Here is a 20,049-nt window from a genome sequence, read left to right as displayed (position 1 = left end):
CACACTCCCTCTACTTATCTCTATATCTCACGCCCTCCCCCCCCCCCTCTCTCTCTCTCTCTCTCTCTCTCTCTCACTCACTCTCTCTCTCTCTCTCTCTCTCTCTAGCTCTCTCTATCTATCTATCTATCTACCTATCTACCTATCTATCTATCTATCTCTCCATCTCTCTCCCTTGCTCCACCCCCCCCCCCCCTCCCCATCTCCCTCTCTCACTCTTCTCACACATATACATATACACACATAAACACAGAGAAAGAGGTTAATAAACATATTGATGGTATGCGTTTAGGTTTACAATCGCAATATTCGCCAACCGGATAAAGCCTATCAATACACAATACTATGTGTAACCTTAAATTGAACGTTTATAGATAGTATGCGCTTGGCTAAGAAGCTCACAACATTGCCATCCGGAAGTATAACGGACCAACACACAAAACTCTTTTTTTTAACCATGTACTTATATAGTTTAATACAGTTTAATGAGAATTGCTCATAAACGTGGGTGGCAAAAACAATAACAAGACTTGAGTGACGTCATCTTCATTCTATCTATAGTCTGAATGGTATAATGTAGTGAGTCTTTAAAGTAAACACAATAACAAAGAGATGAGGGACGTCAATTGGATTCAATAGTCTGATGTCACGTCGCCCAGCAACGGCGGCCATCGTGGTTCTAAACAAACAAAAATCGGTACTTTTTATTCTTTATGCTGGCTAGAACTTTTCATATGTCTTGTGATCAGAATGTGTAAAAGGCAAAACATGATCAGATTTATAATGTTTTTCCCCTCTGAATACACTTTTATGCTCGTCGGAGAAATATTTCATAAGGGCGTCCGCCATTGTTCCGATAGTTTAGAACCAGTTACTAAGTTACTATGCGTCATTACGAGGGAAGTGACGTCACGACTGTTGAAGCCTATTTCGTATTTTCTATATAGATAGTATGCGCTTGGCTAAGAAGTTCACAACATTGCCATCCGGAATTATAGCAGATCAACACACAAAACTTTGCGTAATCATGATCGTTTATAGTCAGGTTAATACAGTTTAGTGAGAATTACTCATAAACGCGGATGGCAAAAAATAATAACACAGACCTGAGTGACGTCATCTTCATTCTATCTATAGTCTGATTGGTATAAAGTAGTGAGGATTGATCTTTAAAGTAAACACTATAACACTTTCTATATAGTTCGAATATGAGGTCACTCATGTCTTTGTTATTGTTTTTTGCCATTCGCGTTTATGAGTAATGCTACTGAACTGTTTTAACCCGACTATAAACGTTCATGGATACACATAGTTTTGTGTGTTGGTCCGTTATACTTCCGGGTGGTAATGTTATGAGCTTCTTAGCCAAGCGCATACTATCTATAGATAGTTCGAAGATGACGTCACTCAGGCCTTTGTTATTGTTTTTGCCATCCGCGTTTGTGAGTTGTTCTCACTAAACTGTATTAACCAGACTATAAAAGTTCATGGTTACACAGAGTTTGTGTGTTGGTCCGTTCTACTTCCGGATGGCAATGTTGTGAACTCCTTGGCCAAGCGCATTCTATCTATATATGAAAAGCTATTGCCATGGATACATCTTTTAATATTATGTAAAGGTATGAGTCCCGGGTTATCAATCAACATGCAGTGATAATAGGTTTGAAAATCATTCACGTCACCCATCGTATATTTTGATTAAAATAGTGAAATCAACATTTTAATGTTTATATTTCTAAAAATGTCCAATGTAAGTAAATCGAAGACCCGTTCAGCCACGTTTAGTCATTGCTTATCACCTCAAGCAAACAGCTCGCAGATCCTGTGCATCACTCTCACAATTTAAACACATGCGATTGAAAACAAAATGCATGGTTTCGTCATGTGTTGCGCATGTCAAAGTATAGATAGTTCAAAGATGACGTCACTCAGGCCTTTGTTATTGTTTTTGCCATCCGCGTTTGTGAGTTGTTCTCACTAAACAGTATAAACCTGACTATAAACGTTCATGGTTACACAGAGATTGTGTGTTGGTCCGTTATACTTCCGGATGGCAATGTTGTGAACTCCTTGGCCAAGCGCATTCTATCTATTGTATAGATAGAATGCGCTTGGCCAAGGAGTTCACAACATTGCCATCCGGAAGTATAACGGACCAACACACAAACTCTGTGTAACCATGAACTTTTATAGTCTGGTTAATACAGTTTAGTGAGAACAACTCACAAACGCGGATGGCAAAAACAATAACAAAGGCCTGAGTGACGTCATCTGCATACTATCTATTAAACCGTGGCCTTCGTAAAGTTGTGGCCTGAGACTGACCAAAAAATAACGTCAAAACGCCAGTCTTTTGCCACAAAACAAAACAAATCGTGAGTTGTATTCAATAGTTCAACCAATGAAATAACTTGTTTCCATGAGCTCTACTAACGACAACTCACTGGGCGGTGCAAAAACCAAATAATGACGTCAAACTGCCAGTTCTTTTGGATTTCAGTATCAGGCTATACGATTAAACACTCACTCGCTGTGAAAGTGACAGATTTTTCTGTTTGGCATGGACCAAAGGTAGCTATGGCAAATTAAATGTGTACGCGGTATCGTGTCCACTCCAGAAACTCAAAAAACTCGCACTCTCTCTCTCTCTCTCTCTCTCTCTCTCTCTCTCTCTCTCTCTCTCTCTCTCTCTCTCTCTCTCTCTCCCTCTCTCTCTCTCTCTCTCTCTTTCTCCCTCCTTGTGCATTGCTTTATATATTGATGGTTCGAACCCTCTGATTGGGTGGTCGAGGAGTTCAGATAAACTAGCAACAAGAGGAGCCTTCAATCAACTCATTGTTAGAGATTGTAAGAGGAGCATTCACAACACTAAGTTTGGGTTGATAAACAAATTGAAAACAATCGATTTCAAGCCGAAATTGATCGTTGATGTAAAGAACATACTTCGTTTTTTACTTGAAAAACTAATTATTATGTTCTTAAAGTCAATTATAAAAGAAAATGTGTATGTCTTGGGTACTTAAATAACAGAAGATGTTGCATAATATATCAACGTTATGCATTTTTGTACAGAAATATGAATAATAAATTTTGTATTCGGAGCGCTTGGCTTGTAGTTGGTTTGTTCACAAATAACTTCTCCCCCGATGACGTCCAATCAAGGGACGCTACTCTTCCGCTAATCTCACTCCCTATGTATAATTTAGTGTTACTACTAAACACTAGACTAGGCTTGACCTAATCCGCTTCAATCATTGTGGAATAAAGGACCTCTATAAGAGTCCACCGTATGCTTCTGTCCTGGTCATCTTCTTGGTCGCCTCCCATGTGGAGTCAACTATCTTCAGTTCGTCGGACAATGAGCTCCTCCATATCCGTTTCGCACGCCTATTTGACTAAGTATGAAGATGGTCTTGACAACAATAACCGAATGCAAGCAAGAAGAAGTCTTTTCTGGATTGTCATCATTTGAAAACAATTAGCATCTGCATTTTTTTTTCGAGCTTTAAGCAGATGAATTTGCATCAACGTTATTAGAGTGCGGCGTTGCGTATAGCAATCGCCTTTTGACCTGCAGATCCCAGGATCGACTTCTGCTCTGGACATCCGAAAGTTGACTTGACTTACCTATGCCTCTTGGCTCCTGGCGAAGCATAGGACCTTAACCCTCTCCTTACCGGCCATTTTCCGAATTTCCCCCAAAATTTCACACCCAACCTCAAACACAAAATCTGATGGTTCTTGCTATTTCAACACAGTGTTAATATACTTTAACTATAGCAAACAATTTTATTCAAATATTATGATTACAAAATAAATTAGAATGACAAAAATGGTGACTGCATCGCAACAAATGTGACGATTGTCTTATGGATGGTAAGGAGGGGGTTTGCAGCACTCTTCCATCTTCTTCTGTCCTAGGTACATACCTTTGCCTCACTCCAGGTAAGATTGGAGGCGCACAAATCTTGGTGAATGCTTCTCCTCCACGTCTGTTTTGGATGACCCCGTATACTCTTGCCCTGTGGGTTCCATTCGAGAGCCTGCTTGGTTACATGAATATTTATTTATATCCGGACGTTGAGTCCTTAGAAAATTCTATTTATTTGCATTCTCTACAGACGTAGGTGCTAAAAGAGCACTTGGTCTTTAATAGTCTCTGTAGAAAACAAAATAGTAATAGCGCCTCCGATTTCCCTCGTAAATGATTAGTGTTGTTCACTTGGAATTCTTCTTTGAGCGCATTTTGTGAATGATGACCTTTTTAACTGCTGAAGTTTATTTTATTCTTATTTTTCTCCATTCTTTCCTTCGTTCTTTCTTCAATTTTCCTTACCTCTCTCTCTCTCTCTCTCTCTCTCTCTCTCTCTCTCTCTCTATCACACACACACACACTCTCTCTCTCTCTTTCTCTCTCTCACACAGACACTCTCCCTCTCTCTCTCTTTCTCTCTCTCTTCCTTTCTCTCTCTCTCTCTCCCTCTCTCTCTCTCTCACTCTCTCTCTCACTCTCTCTCTCTTTCTTTCTTTCTTTATTTCTCCCTCGCTTTCTCTCTCTAAATATATCTATCTATCTATCTATCTATCGCTCTCTCTCACACACACAATCTCTCTCTCTCTCTCTCTCTCTCTCTCGCTCTCGCTCTCTACATCTACACATCTATATACAAATAGAGGTGATAGGTGTAAACATGTAATGAGCGTGAGATCTCTTAAAAATTAATCTTGTGTACGGAACGACCTCTCCCGAAGGTGCTCAAATGACGCTACATGGAGTCTCAAGTCAAGAGCAACACTAAACATGCAATACATGGCACGACCGTCTAAGACACTATTCAAAATATAGTTTTAATAGAGGCAACACTTTCACCGACCAGGTACTCATCTTATACCTGAGTTAAGTGAGAGACTGTGTGTACTAAGGCTTTTCAGAGTACCCAAGTCGTAATCACTTTCGAGTACGATAAATTATAGAAATGTAATTTAAAAGATTGAAACAACTACTGTGATTAAGCAATATCATGAAGCATCAAGTTTATTTCCAATGGATAAACAAACTCCTTTCACCTTCACTCCCTAAAAATTGCGTATTCAAGATACAATATTGGAGAAGTTTAAGAAAATTGTACTTAAAATATTTTATTTATAGCTCTTGTTATCAAAAGTTGAGCACTGTTATTTCATTGCTTTTGTGTGTGTATGTGTGTGTGTGTGTTGTGTGTTTGTGCATGTATGTGTGTGTGGGGGGGGGGGGGAGATGTGTTTATGTACATATACAAACATAGCATAGTAAGCCATGAATGTCTTTTATTACGATTTTAATTTCACGACCCATTTTAAAACATGTGTTGATGCGAGTTTTAATGAGCAACAATAAAAAGTTTAATATAATTATAAAAATGATTCTGAAACATACAGAATTAAAACAACTTGTTAATTCAGTTGCATCATCTCCAATTCTTCTATCTAGGCTTGAAATCCCATCATTGCCAGAGTAAGTGAGATTATCAGGACAGTGTAGGGAAACGTATATCTTGAAGGACCGCTACTCGGATAACCTGTAATTGAAAGCAACATAATAATAATAATAATAATATGTCGAAAAAAACACAATATTTGAACAGTATTCAGATGTTATAACACGTGACATACGACATTGAAGAAATTAAAAACCCAACAAATAGAGTTGAGTTCTGTTTTCCAATTCTTTTATCTAAGCTTGAAATCCCATCATGGAACCTTTCATCGCCAGAGTAAGTGAGATTATCAGGACAGTGTAGGGAAACGTATATCTTGAAGGACCACTACTGCCATAACCTGTAATTGAAAACAAAATAATATTTTGAAAAAAATCGCATTATCTGGTACAGTATTCAGATGTTAGAACACGCGACATACGACACTGAAGAAGTTAAAAACCCAACAAATAGAGTTGAGTTCTGTTTTCCTTCTGTAGAAAATGGCATGGGCTGTCTGAAGCCTGTGATCGTGAAAATACTAACGAAAGAGTGAAAATGGAGAGGCTTCGTATAGGAACGATACATACCATGGACGTTTCGGGCACGAACCCTTGGTCAGCACACAATACACAAATTAACGTCGGAAACAAATAAAATAAAATAAAATAAAATGCAAAATAGATTGAGTACAGACGATACAAGCTATTGGGAATTTTTTTTTCATTCGATTTGTTTGTGTATTATGCTGACGAAGATTTTGCACCCGAAACGTCCATTGTCTGTATCGTTCCTATACGAAGACTCTTTATTCTCACTCTTGCGTTAGTGTTTTCCTTCTGACAATCTTTTAATTCAGTCATAATTAATAGTTGGGTCTGTCTGAACCGAAGGAAAGTACTTTTCATTATAACAGCGTCTATTCTATTCAGGGGTTACAAATGTGATAGATTGGGGGAGCAGGCACTGGTGTGAAATAAAAAAGATCTGACAAAGTGTGTATAATATAGTGCCAGACAAAGCGGAGAGAAAAATACAAGAAATGGATCTATCCCTAAAATTAATCAGCCTATATTGACATGGGAATTAAGCCAATCTGATATTTTTGGGATGTCATTTTTTTCTTGTCGCTAAGGTCTGGTCCTCATGTGCATGTTTTGTGGCAAAGGAGTACGTCGGGGGTTTGCCAATAGCTTCAAGACGGTTATGGCCGCTAATCATTTCAAAACTCAGAAAACTCAGTTTTTTTCGGTCATATATGCCGAAACCCATGCACGCTGATGAAAGATGTGATACAGGGGGCAGATGAAGGGCAAACGAAAAAGGGGAAGAGCTAGGCATAGTTATATTTTTTGTAAAACATCCTAGAATGTACAGAGATGAATGGAAGAGAATTATAATATGATACCGTCAACAGACGAAGAGAATGGGCGGACTTTTGTCATCACAGAGTGCGGGCAGCCGACGTCAATGAGGACGACGCTGGATAGTGAGTGAAGGTCTGGTACTGTTTCATATGCACTTTTTCAGAGATTCAAGGGTTAGACGCAAAACTACCAATACAATACCTAATGACATAATTTACTAAGCATAAACAATCGCATGTACACAAAAGCACATCATTTTGTAACAACTAGCTTTTACAAATTTACCCTCATTTAAAAACATTGAAAAGTAAACTTAAGCCAGTATTTACTTCCCAGAATATGATATTAAAACAACCACCACTTAGAGCTCACAAACTTATTATATTAAAGACAAGATATATGGTATCACGTGACACCACGAATCTATTTTCAAAATTTTATTTACAATACAAATCCATTATTACATCTCTATTCTACTTTCATGTCCGATGTTTATAGCATTGCTTGTAACTGCTGTATATTTTATAAATATCATATTATATTTGATGTTTATTTTGCTTTTAATAAGCTACGTATTTCCATCAAGTAGTTCATGACAGTGTATAAATCTGTGCTAATATAACGATGAATGATGTGTAATATTATGATAATTTCCATTCAGGATCAATAAAGTATATCTTATCTTATAAATTTGGATATCGCGTTGAAATTTGTTTTGATTATAGCCTACAATTTAGAGTTTCGGATCATTTAACAATGCGACACTGTTTTATTCCTTTACTAATTTTGTATATCCTGGAATAGGTATAAATAGACATCTCGTATCTTAAGTAAAGTCAAAGGGTTAAAACTCTCCTTACCACCTACTGAAAAATCGTCACATTTGTTACGATGCAGCTGTCTCTTTTCTCATCCAGATTTCATGTCTTTTTGCTATAGCTATAAAAACGTGTCATTCTGTAATAGAACCTGTATTGGCGAGCAATATTATGTATAGAATGTTCTTGTTGCTTTTCTGTTTGAGTAAGAAATGTCTGTTTTTGTGTTGGGTAGGTGTGAAGTTTTGGGGAAAATTTTGAAAATGGCCGGTAAGGAGAGGGTTAAAGAGAAATAAACAAACAGTTGAATTAACAAGCTCAACACATTATTTTGAAAAACTGGTATCTATTCTTCAATATGAATGTCACTCCTCAGATGACGCGATATCAAATAAGGGATACAACTTGTGCTGCAAATGAAGATATTTTAATTTAACACAGTTATTCCCCCTGTCTTGTGTGATCTCGATTTAATCAGAAAAAAATTGAAGATGTTTTGCAGTGCGATTTTCTCAGCATAGTAAGGTGTAAAATAAGTATCTGGTCGTAAACAGCATTTTCTCTGTAAATTGTAACATCGCCTTACAGGAGTCATGCCTCTTCCTACATGTTAAGTGTTGTGTTAACTTAGCACCTTTAGTAAAGCGCTTTGAGCATGTTAAGTGGATATTGCCATATTTAAATGCTTGAGTTTAGAAGTTAGTTTTTTTTAGTATAATACACTGATCTTATCTTATCTTATCTTATCTTATCTAAGGCTGAATATTAGACTTATACGTTAACTGAACATTGTTATGCCCTGGCACTTGAAAGTAATCAGAAAGTAATCTGAAGGTCTGAAGTTCGATCCCCAGTCGATGTAGGCTGATTTTTTGGGATGGTATTTTGCTTGTATTTTTCTTTCTTGCTTTGTCTGGCACCTTTCATACACACTTGTTCAGATATCTATCATTTTGTTAACATTCCAAGATCTTATTATAGAAAGGACGACCGAATATTTTTCTGCCTCTGCCGTCGATCCGGTTTTTAAAGCCAACTATTCATGTTTTCAATGGGATTTTACTGTTGGCTGAAGACGAATTCTGGACCAAAGTGTTCTGCGTTTCGTATTTTTGTTCTTTCTTTTTCCCTTTTTTTTAAATTTCTATTTTTGGAAGCTGTCATGTTATAAATTCATTTTTTGTTTGTTACTTTCTTCGTCGACGTTATATAAATATGATTATTATGCATGGTTGAATACACATTCAATATTAATATTCCTCTCGATCCCACTCTCGTTCAATAGATAATAAAATAAGCATTCATAAAGACCCCATACCCCTGTCACCATAATTGTGACCCCTCGTCTCAAAACGGTATTATGTCGGGATTGACCAGATGGTAAAATGTCAAATTATAGTTAAACTGGTCAAAAATATAAAACGTTGGTATTTAGCACAGTAAAATATGATTTTCCTTCTCCTCTATAAAGCATTTAAACTCAATTTAAGCATGATATTTCTGGCTACAAATTTCATTTTCAACATCTTAATCATTGCGACTTAATACCGTTTTGAGACGAGAGATCACAATTATAAGTTTGTTATGCACGTTGGTTATATTATGGCAGACATCCAACATTTACATTACGACATTCATCACCGACTTTCTGCAAGTCTGATGACCCAAATTGGATTCAATAGTCTGATGTCACGTCCGCCCAGCAACGAGCAGCTTGGTTATAAACAAATAAAATCGGTATTTTTTATTCTTCATGCTGGCTAGAACTTTTTCATATGTCGTGTCATCGGAATGTATAAAAGTCAAAACATGATCAGATTTATAATGTTTTTCTCCTCTGGATAGACTTTTATGCTCGTCTGAGAAGTATTTCATAATGGCGTCCGCCATTGTTCCGATAGTTTAGAACCCATTACTAAGTTACTATGGGTCATTACGAGGGAACAATGGCGGACGGCCTGATGAAATACTTCTCCGACGAGCATAAAAGTGTATCCAGATGAGAAAAAAACATTATAAATGTGATCGTGTTTTGACTTTCATACATTCTGATCACATGACATGTGAAAAAAGTTGTAGCCAGCATGAAGAATAAAAAGTACCAATTTTCTTTGTTTAGAACCAAGATGCTCGTTGCTGGGCGGACGTGACATCAGACTATTGAATCCCTGCAAATATGTTCACGTTGTCCATCACCATTCTGGTTAAACCGATGAAATAGATGTTGATAATGAACCATACCCAAATCACCAGTCATATAATGAGAGATGAATTAAACATGAATATTACCATAGCCATTATCAACACTCCGGGTCACTGGGCTTATTATAATATTATAGAAATAACATTGAAAATAAACCTGACCCCTTCTTATCACCAGTTTTTGTACAATGAGACGTGACGATTGTAGCAAGCACTGAAACATGAGTCTTACCTTCATAAAAATCTGAAAAGGTTTGTCAGATTTATTAAGTTTTTAAAGATAACTATAGATAGCATGCGCTTGGCTAAGAAGCTCACAACATTGCCATCCGGAAGTATTACGGACAAACACACAAATCTTTGTGTAACCATGATCGTTTATAGTCAGGTTAATACAGTTTAGTGAGAAATACTCATAAACACGGATGGCAATAATAAAGACTTGAATGACGTCAACTTGACGTTACTCGGCGTTTTGTTATTGTTTTGTTTTGTTTTTTTGTTTGTTTATTGTTTTTTTGTTTTGTTTTGCCATCCACTTAACTGTCTTATTCAGACTATAAAAGTTCGTGTTAAAACATAGTTTTGTGTGTTGGTCCGTTATACTTCCGGATGGAAATGTTACACAAAACTATGTGTAACCATTAACTTTTATAGTCTGGTTGATACAGTTAGTGAGAATTACTCACAAATGTGGATGGCTAAAAAAACAATATATTCGTTCTATCTATATACTTATGCCACATTCAAGTAACCTATTCATTATTCGTACTTCGAATGGCCGGTTACATTGTGGCCTTCGTTAAGTTAGGGCCTGACACCGTAGCCATCGTTATGTTATAGTCTGATACTGATACCCAAAAGGACTGGCATTTTAACATAACTTTTTCTGTCAGTGTCAGGCCATAACTTTACGAAGGCCACGCTGACACTGACCAAAAAATGACGTCAAAATGCCAGTCTTTTGCCACAAAAGAAAGCAAAACGTGATTGTATTCAATAGTTCAACCAATGAAATAACTTGTTTCCATGAGCTCTACTAATGACAACTCACTAGGCGGTGCTAAAACCAAATAATGACGTCAAACTGCCAGTCCTTTTGGATTTCAGTATCAGGCTATAACATAATGATGGCTACGGCCTGACACTGAAACCCAAGAAGACTGTTATTTTGACGTCATTATTTGGTTTTTGCACCGCCTAGTGAGTTGTCGTTAGTAGTGCTCATGGAAACAAGTGGTCCCATTGGTTGAACTGTTGAATACAACTCACGATTTGTTTTTGTTTTCTTTTGTGGCCAAGAACTGGCATTTTGGCGTCATTTTTTGGTCAGTGTCAGGCTACAAGTTAACGATGGCTACGGATACACATTCCCGAAGATTTAGGAACCAAAGATTCGAGGGTTTAATGTCATGACTTTTCTTCCATATTAACATGAACTCTTTCAGCCTTGAGGGTATATTCGCATTTCTGTCCCAAAATGGCTGACATCTGATTGAGGCAGCATAAGAATGACAATCTAAGACAAAGCGACATTCGAATTCGGCGCAAAATCTCAGTTAAAATACCTCCCTCGGGCCAATTGAATGCTCTGATGAAAGAAATGATACAATTGGTTCAATTTATAGTACTTTTGTAGAAAGTAGGATTGGATTACTTTATTGTTTTTGCCTTTCAAGACCGTGTGCGACCATTGGCCAATAGAACAGATTCTGCTCTGGCAGCACTTGTGGCCAATGGCACTGAAAGAGTTAGTAAATATCAAGCTTACCCCCGTCTCCAACACCACCGGATTTGACAATCTGAATGTACACATAGTTGTGTGATTCTACCTCTTGTCTGTCTCGTGTCAAAATAACACATGAGTAACGGCCAGCAGCATAGACTGTTATGTCGTACAGCTAGAAGGGAATAATAGTATTATTATCGTTAGTGTATTTGATAAGAGTAAGGATAATAGTAAAAATAATGATTTCATTAATAACAATGAGGATGATGATGATGCTGATGATGATGATGATGATGATGATGATGATGATGATGATGATGACGACGACGACAACGACGACGATGGTGAAGAGGATGATGAGGATGGTAGTTATAATAATAATAATAATAATAATAATAATAATAATAATAATAATAATAATAATAATAATAATAATAATAATAATAATAATAATAGAATAATAATAATAATAATAAATAATAATTGTAATAAAATAATTAATAATAATAATAATAATAATAATAATAATAAATAATAATAATAATAATAATAATAATAATAAATATAATTGTAATAATAATAATAATAATAATAATAATAATAATAATAATAATAATAATAATAATAATAATAATAATATTAATAGTAATAATAATAATAATAATAATAATAATAATAATAATAATAATAATAATAATAATAATAATAATAATAATAATAAATATAATTGTAATAATAATAATAATAATAATAATAATATAATTGTAATTATTACAATTATATTATTATTATTATTATTATTATTATTATTATTATTATTATTATTATTATTATTATTATACCATCATCATCATCATCATCATCATCATCATCATCATCTATAAATCTGTACAAAAGAACAGTAATAGAGCCAATCACTTACATAGAACTCCCTGCCTTCTTGTTGCGTGACATAACGGCCGTCCCGCTTCAAACCAAAGTTTAGTTTGGACTCAATTTCGTAACCGTTTGTCTGGCAGATGAAAAGAAGACTTGCTCCTTCATAGTAATATTCCTTGGGTTGGTTCAGAACTAGAGTAGGGCTACGGACGTTCATGGGCGTTGTGGTTCGGTGGTACCCGTGGGAATCGGTACTTCTCGACTGGTATCCGGTTACGGTGATAGTCACCGAGTTATCCGAACTCCATCGTCTTTCATTTGTCTGAACAGAACACCAGTAAATGCCGTTGTCTTTCTCTCTCAGGTTGTGCAGCTGTACAATGAGAAAAGATATTCAATACTCGAAATTCAAGATTTTTTTTCAACATCCATTTCTTTTTTAAATGTGACCTATAGCCGAAAAGCGGTTTTATGTTAGGATGACTTGGTCCAAAAAAAAATGATTGTTGCCTAAAAAAGATAGGAAAATTAGTGTAAATGTTGCTGCTCGAAGCTCAAAGAGATGAAAAAAAAATATGAAATTGAATGGAAGCTTTAATCTAATATACAAAAAATGATGAAATGGACGTTTCGTGTTTCCCCTTTATCCACAAAATAGGATTAATAAAACTACTGACTAATAAGATAATGTGGTAGTGGTGTTTTTTATTCATCTTCACAACGCCACTACCGCATCATCTCAATCGTCTGTAGTTTTATTCATCCTGTTTTGTTGATAAAGGGGAAACCCGAAACGTCAATTTTATCTGTTTTCGTATATCAAATTGAAGCTTAGATACATCCAATTTCACATTATTATCTATTTAGGAAAATGAGTCAACATAGGACTGTTGTCTTGATTCTCCACCACAACAAAGACTTGGACGCTCTTCCCGAATCATATGTGGACACAACAAATTTAGAAACCTTCAAGTGAAGATGTTCGGCTATGTGGTCTAGTGGTATGACACTCGCTTTCGGATCGGAAGGTCCTGGCTTCGAGCCTCGCTCGCTCGGCGCATAGTTGAGTCCTTGGAAAAGGCTCTTTACTCACATTGTCTCACCGTACTCAGGTGTAAAATGAGTACCTGGCCGTTGTCTTTGTCCGAAAAATTGTAATATCGCCTAACAGGCGTCATGTCCCGTCCTACATGTTAAATGTTGCTGTTGTCCAGGGACCCCTTGTAAAGCGCTTTGAGCACATTTTAGTGGATATTGTAAGCAAACCAACTACAAGCCAAGCGCTCAAATACAAAATTTATTATTCATATTTCTGTACAAAAATGCATAAGGTTTGATTATGATATGCATTTTTGTACAGAAATATGAATAATAAATGTTGTATTTGGAGCGCTTGGCTTTTAGCTGGTTTGTTACAAATAACTTCTCCCCCGGTGACGTCCAATCAAGGGACGCTACTCTTCCGCTAATCTCGTTCCCTATACTGGGTGGAGTTCCCGACCTCCCATAGTGGGCAGGGAGGTACCTGTGTCTTCTTTCCCCTCTATCTGTTTTCCAATAGCTTTCTGTTTTTGTCTTGGAATGAGATTACTTAGTTTTGTATTGTCCTGACCCCGGCCGAAATCCTTTGCTGGGAGGAAAACAGTCGAATGTATAGTTATAGTTTTGGGAGATGATATTTCTTTTCCTTGAAATCTCTCTCTCTCTCTCTCTCTCTCTCTCTCTCTCTCTCTCTCTCTCTCTCTCTCTCTCTCTCTCTCTCTCTCATGTACTGTTTTTTTAAACACATGATTTGTAAACATTTTAGTGTATTCTTCTCAGTAGAATCTTGTGCTTAGTCTGGGTGAGACTTTTGGGTAATCTCAAACTCCTACACTGATAGTGTGCAGTTGGAATCTACATCTGTTTGCTGTTTGTACCATTCCCTTTTTTCTTATTTTCTCCTCAAGTCCTTTTAATTGTACATTTAGAATGTTTTTACTATCAATTTTCTTACTTTTTTGCTGGTGCTGATATGGCCTAAATGTGTTGCAAGCGCCGTAAAACCCATAAAAACAAAACAAAAATCAACACAATCTTGTTATAAATGACCAAGAATCAAATTGATCACTTAAAACTGTTTGTGGATGTGCTTGCTATTTTAAAATGCGCTCGCTTGGATCCTTTTATTTACATTCCAAGATATTATTACAGAGAGGATGTGCTTATTTTCCCTCTCAAACCTGGTACTGAGGAAGACCTCGCGAGGTCGCAGGTTTGAAAGTTTTTACCAAGATGAGAGTCGTTTAAATCAATCGATATTTGAAGGTCGAGTTTTCTGGCCAATTTTTAAAATACATGTCTCTCCGCAGAACGGCAGTAATAATATTATTATGGTTTAATGTCGGTAGTCTCTTTTATGAGTTCTGGTTCTCTAATTGTGGTCTAGTGGTATGCACAACACATTTTTTTTTCGATCGGAAGGTCCTGGGTTCGAGTTTCGCTCGGCGCATTGTTGATCCTTGGAAAAGACTCTTTACTCACATTCTCTCTCACCGTACGGAGGTGTAAAATGAATACTTGGCTCCTAACAGCGTTGTCTCTGTCCGAAATAAAAAATGAAATTTCATCTAACAGGCGTCATGTCTCGTTCTACATGTTAAGTGCTGCTGTTGGCCAGCGACTCCCTGTAAAGCGCTCTGAGCACGTTTAGTGGATATTGCCCTATATAAAAGCTCTATTATTATTATTATTATTATTATTATTATTATTATTATTATTATTATTATATTATTATTATTATTATTATTATTATTATTATTATTATTATTATTATTATCATTATTATTATTATCATTATTATTATTATTTATTATTATTATCATTATTTATTTTTATTATTATTATTATTATTATTATTATTATTATCATCATCATCATCATCATTATTATTATTATTATTATTATTATTATTATTATTATTATTATTATTATTATTATTATTATTATTATTGTTATTATTATTATTATTATTAGTTTGTTTTGTTTTTTTTTTTTTTTTAATGTGATGTTAATATAAAACAGATCCTTAAGTGGCTATGCTATGTTATTGTTTTATTGAACCAAATATTCAACGTTTCATAAAATGGAATTGTCGATGACTCACGGTAAATTCGTTTGTTCCACTTGTATAAAGAAGATCGTCTTCTTTCCAAAAACTAAAGGAGACGTAGGAATAGTCTGTCGGGAGCTCGCAGGTAAAGTATGCTGAATCTCCACCGGTAAAGTCTGGGGATCCCCTGTGGAGCTTGATGTAAGGGGTGTAGTCCGCATTATATCCTGGGGTGGTGGTCCAACTGTTCTGGGCTGTTGGCGTGGAATAGAAAGGATGGCCAGGGGGTGGGGGGGGGGGGTTATCAAATCAATTTTGTTTTCAGTTTGGCTGCCTCTATTCTCCCCCCCCCCCCCCCCCCCCCCCCCCCCCGGCCGACTGGATTACCGAAAAAAACGTCGCCGGCTTTTTGCGATTTGGCTTTGATTGATTTTTTTTTTAATTGTGCAACTTGTGACAAGAAACTTAACAAATTACTGCATTACAACCTTTGGATTAAACATACAACAATTGTGGACTACTATTATGAAGACTAGCATCCTAGACTAGGGGGTTGAGAATAGTCACATCGTTTCAGTTTAATTCTGTCGTTACCAACCCTAGGAAAATCGTCACATACGTCACAGCGTGGAAGCAGCGTGGTTCAGTGGTACGGTCTTTGCTCCATACCCCAAAGGTACCGAGTTCAATCACCCGCCGTTGCGTTATGTGGCCTTGAGCAAGTCACCTCGCCCTATCTCACTTTGCGGCGCTGCTCTGCGGCTGACGCCTGGGTTATTCCAGTCTTCCTTTGGAATATACCCTAAAGATAAATTTCCCCTTGGGGATGAATGAAGGGAATTTTATTCTTTTTTTTTCTCCAACCAGCATTTTTATCATTCAGATTTCTTTTATAGATCACGAAATTTAAAGAAAAATGTTTTATTATAGCTATAAAAACGTGACACTGTGTTGAATGGTTCATTTTGCGGATCAATATTATGCATAGAATATATTTGCTGCTTTTCTGTTTGAGTAAGAAAAAAATAATATGTTTGTGTTCGGTGGGTTTGAAATTTTGGGGAAAATTATTATGAAAATGGTTGGTAAGGAAAGAGTTAATAGGAAACATAAGTGTGATGTGTAAAACTGGTTCTTATCTTATTGGAAGTGTAATGCCAGTCTTTCGGAGAACTGAATAAGTACTTTGTGTAATTGATCTTTGGGTCTAAGAGTGATGAAATCGTTTATTCTAGTCTAAATATAGATAGAACGAAGTTGACGTCACTCGGGGCTTTGTTATCGTTTTTTTTTTTTTTTGTTTGCCATCCACGTTTATGAGTAATTCTCACTAAACTGTATTATCCAATTTATTAACGTTCAAGGTTACACTGAGTTTTATGTGTTGGTCCTTTACACTTCCGGATGGCAATGTTGTGAGCATCTAAGCCAAGCGCATACTATCTACATGTTGGTCGTTAATAAAAATCAACCATCCCGTAATCTTAAGACTCTGCCTATCCACCCTGCCACTAAAATAAAGGGGCTATGTGGCCAACTGGTAAGACACTCGCTTTCGGATCGGAACGTCCTGGGTTCGAGCCACGCTCGACGAAAAGTTGAGTCCTTGGAAAAGATTGTTTACTCACATTCTCTCACCGTACTCAGGTGTACTCAGGCGTCATATCTCGTTGTACATGTTACGTGTTGCTGTTGGTCAAGAACCCTTTGTAAAGCGCTTTGAGCATATTTAGTGGATATTGCTCTATATAAAAGCTATTTTTATATAATAGTTATGCCATCGTATGATTCAATATGTAACCTATTTATCATCAGTCCTCCAAAGAACTGGTTACAAACACACTTCCAAAGAGTTTGGAATCGGAAGAATAGAAGGTGTGACGTCACGACTCTCTGTCCTATAGATAGTATGCGCTTGGCTAAGAAGCTCATAACATTGCCATCCGGAAGTATAACGGACCATCACACAAAACTCTGTGTAACCATGAACTTTTATAGTCGGGGAATTACAGTTTAGTGAGTATCACTCACAAACGCGGATGGCAAAATACAATGAGTGACGTCATCTTCGAACTATCTATTCCTTTTTACCGCCTTTGTGCTCTAGAGGTATGACACTTGGATTGTCACCTGTGGGTCTTTGGTTTGCTCTCCATTGTATTAGACGATGCAAGGTTGATTCCATTGAAAAGGCGTATTAAACCTTTCCTCACCAACCATAGAAAAATCATCACATTCATTACGATAAAATACGGTACATATCCACTAAACGTGCTCAAAGCGCTTTACAAGGGGTCCCTTGCTAACAGCAATAGGTTACATGCAGGACGAGACATGACGCCTGTAAGGCGATATTACATTTCATTTGTCTGATAGAGACAACGGTGATATGGTAGATATTCATTTTACACCTGAATACGGTGACAGAACATGAATAAAGAGCCTTTATATTATTATTATATTATTATTATTATTATTATTATTATTATTATTATTATTATTATTAGTAGTAGTAGTAGTGGTAGTAGTAGTAGTAGTAGTAGTAGTAGTAGTAGTAGTATAGTAGTAGTTTTAGTAGTAGTAGTAGTAGTAGTAGTAGTAGTAGTAGTAGTAGTAGTATGTAGTAGTAGTAGTAAGTAGTAGTAGTAGTGGTAGTAGTAGTAGTAGTAGTAGTAGTAATAGTAGTAGTAGTAGTAGTAGTAGTAGTAGTAGTAGTAGTAGTAGTAGTGGTAGTAGTAGTAGTAGTAGTAGTAGTAGTAGTAGTAGTAGTAGTAGTAGTAGTAGTAGTGGTAGTAGTAGTAGTAGAAGTAGTAGTAGATAGTAGTAGTAGTAGTAGTAGTAGTAGTAGTAGTAGTAGTAGCAGTAGTAGTAGTAGTAGTAGTATTAGTAGTAGTAGTAGTAGTAGTAGTAGTAGTAGTAGTAGTAGTAGCAGCAGCAGCAGTAGTAGTAGTAGTAGTAGTAGTGGTAGTAGTAGTAGTAGTAGTAGTAGTAGTAGTAGTAGTAGTAGTAGTAGTATCAGTTGTATGGTAGTAGTAGTAGTAGTAGTAGTAGTAGTAGTAGTAGTAGTAGAAGTAGTAGTAGTAGTAGTAGTAGTAGTAGTAGTAGTAGTAGTAGTAGTAGTAGTAGTAGTAGTAGTAGTAGCAGTAGTAGTGGTAGTATTGTTATTAAAATTATTATTGTAAGTATTGTTATTATTTCCATTGTATATTTTTTGGTCATTAATGGAATCATTCATTATATTTTATTGGTTTCATTCACCTATTTTTCCCTTTCATGAATGTTGCCATCAAATTTTAAGATTTATTGGCAAAAGACTAAGAGTAAAGAAACTTTAAATGTATAGATAGTTCGAAGATGACTTCACTCAGGCCTTTGTTAATGTTTTTGCCATCCGCGTTTGTGAGTTGTTCTCACTAAACTGTATTAACCAGACTATAAACGTTCATGGATACACAGAGTTTGTGTGTTGGTCCGTTATACTTCCGGATGGCAATGTTGTGAACTCCTTGGCCAAGCGCATTCTATCTATAGGTATGTGTGTAACATTCCTATTTTTACATGATCCCAGATTAATAAAGCAAAAAACTTTAATCTGTATGTTATTTACCTGACACCAGACAAATGAAGCACAACAGTAATACTAGAATACTCCTCATTTTGGATTGATACAAATTCACCAAGCAACACAGCCACAAATGAAATCCGACGGACTGATGAATACGTTTTAAAATAAGTTTTAATGCCGTCACACGTGAAAGACCATTACAGGCTATACAGACTTTATTCACGGACTGCTGAACAATGAACAAATCGAAAATTTAAAAATTGATTGGTTCGTTACTTCTGAAGACATACATAAAACACACACACACACACACAGAGAGAGAGAGAGAGAGAGAGAGAGAGAGAGAGAGAGAGAGGGTGAATCAATCATACATCTAAAATTGAATACAGCATAAAAAGGGCGCAATGTTTCACGTTGAGGATTGACTTTTTATTTTATTTTTTTTGTCAGTGTCAGCGTAGCCATCGTTATCTTATAGCCTGACATTATAACCGTAGCCATCGTTATCTTATAGCCTTACATTATAACCGTAGCCATCGTTATCTTATAGCCTGACATTATAACCGTAGCCATCGTTATCTTATAGCCTGACATTATAACCGTAGCCATCGTTATCTTATAGCCTGACATTATAACCGTAGCCATCGTTATCTTATAGCCTGACATTATAACCGTAGCCATCGTTATCTTATAGCCTGACATTATAACCGTAGCCATCGTTATCTTATAGCCTGACATTATAACCTAGCCAATGTTAACTATAGCCTGACATTAAACCGTAGCCATCGTTATCTTATAGCCTTACATTATAACCGTAGCCATCGTTATCTTATAGCCTGACATTATAACCTTAGCAATAGTTAACACATAGCCTGACACTAGAACCGTAGCCATCGTTATCTTATAGCCTTACATTATAACCGTAGCCATCGTTATCTTATA

At 36.3% G+C, this 20,049-nt stretch overlaps 1 protein-coding gene across 4 annotated transcripts; it reads right to left on the bottom strand.

Annotated features, from left to right (window-relative positions):
• Positions 1-5,009: 5,009 nt before the first annotated feature.
• On the bottom strand, positions 5,010-19,344 carry LOC144957008 (uncharacterized). 4 transcript variants are annotated; one of them, XM_078887919.1, is made up of 7 exons: positions 19,150-19,308; positions 15,597-15,796; positions 12,495-12,824; positions 11,615-11,744; positions 10,076-10,087; positions 5,740-5,817; positions 5,010-5,558 (listed from the first exon to the last, which is right to left on the bottom strand). In XM_078887919.1, exons 1-7 carry the CDS (start codon positions 19,196-19,198, stop codon positions 5,467-5,469), a joined length of 891 nt encoding a protein of 296 aa, XP_078744045.1. In that variant the 5' UTR covers positions 19,199-19,308; the 3' UTR covers positions 5,010-5,466. The 4 variants fall into 4 exon arrangements, with proteins under 4 accessions (XP_078744045.1, XP_078744046.1, XP_078744048.1 ...); XM_078887920.1 differs by lacking the exon at positions 10,076-10,087; XM_078887922.1 differs by lacking the exons at positions 5,740-5,817; positions 10,076-10,087 and having other exon boundaries at positions 19,150-19,344.
• Positions 19,345-20,049: the final 705 nt, after the last annotated feature.

This window comes from Berghia stephanieae, chromosome 11 (assembly GCF_034508935.2).
Source record: "Berghia stephanieae isolate SIO BIC M18660-M18661 chromosome 11, UCSD_Bste_1.3, whole genome shotgun sequence".
Taxonomy (NCBI): Eukaryota; Metazoa; Mollusca; class Gastropoda; order Nudibranchia; family Aeolidiidae; genus Berghia; species Berghia stephanieae.
This window is presented reverse-complemented; position numbering and strand designations above follow the sequence as displayed.

What these genes read in the sequence shown, in the direction of transcription:
- LOC144957008 (XM_078887919.1), bottom strand. Translation starts at nt 19,198, where the DNA reads ATGAGGAGTATTCTAGTATTACTGTTGTGCTTCATTTGTCTGGTGTCA. An exon ending in CTTCATTTGTCTGGTGTCAG is followed by an intron (nt 15,797 to 19,149) that starts GTAAATAACATA and finishes CCACGCCAACAG; the next exon opens with CCCAGAACAGTTGGACCACC. An exon ending in AAGAAGGCAGGGAGTTCTAT is followed by an intron (nt 11,745 to 12,494) that starts GTAAGTGATTGG and finishes ATTCCCTTCTAG; the next exon opens with CTGTACGACATAACAGTCTA.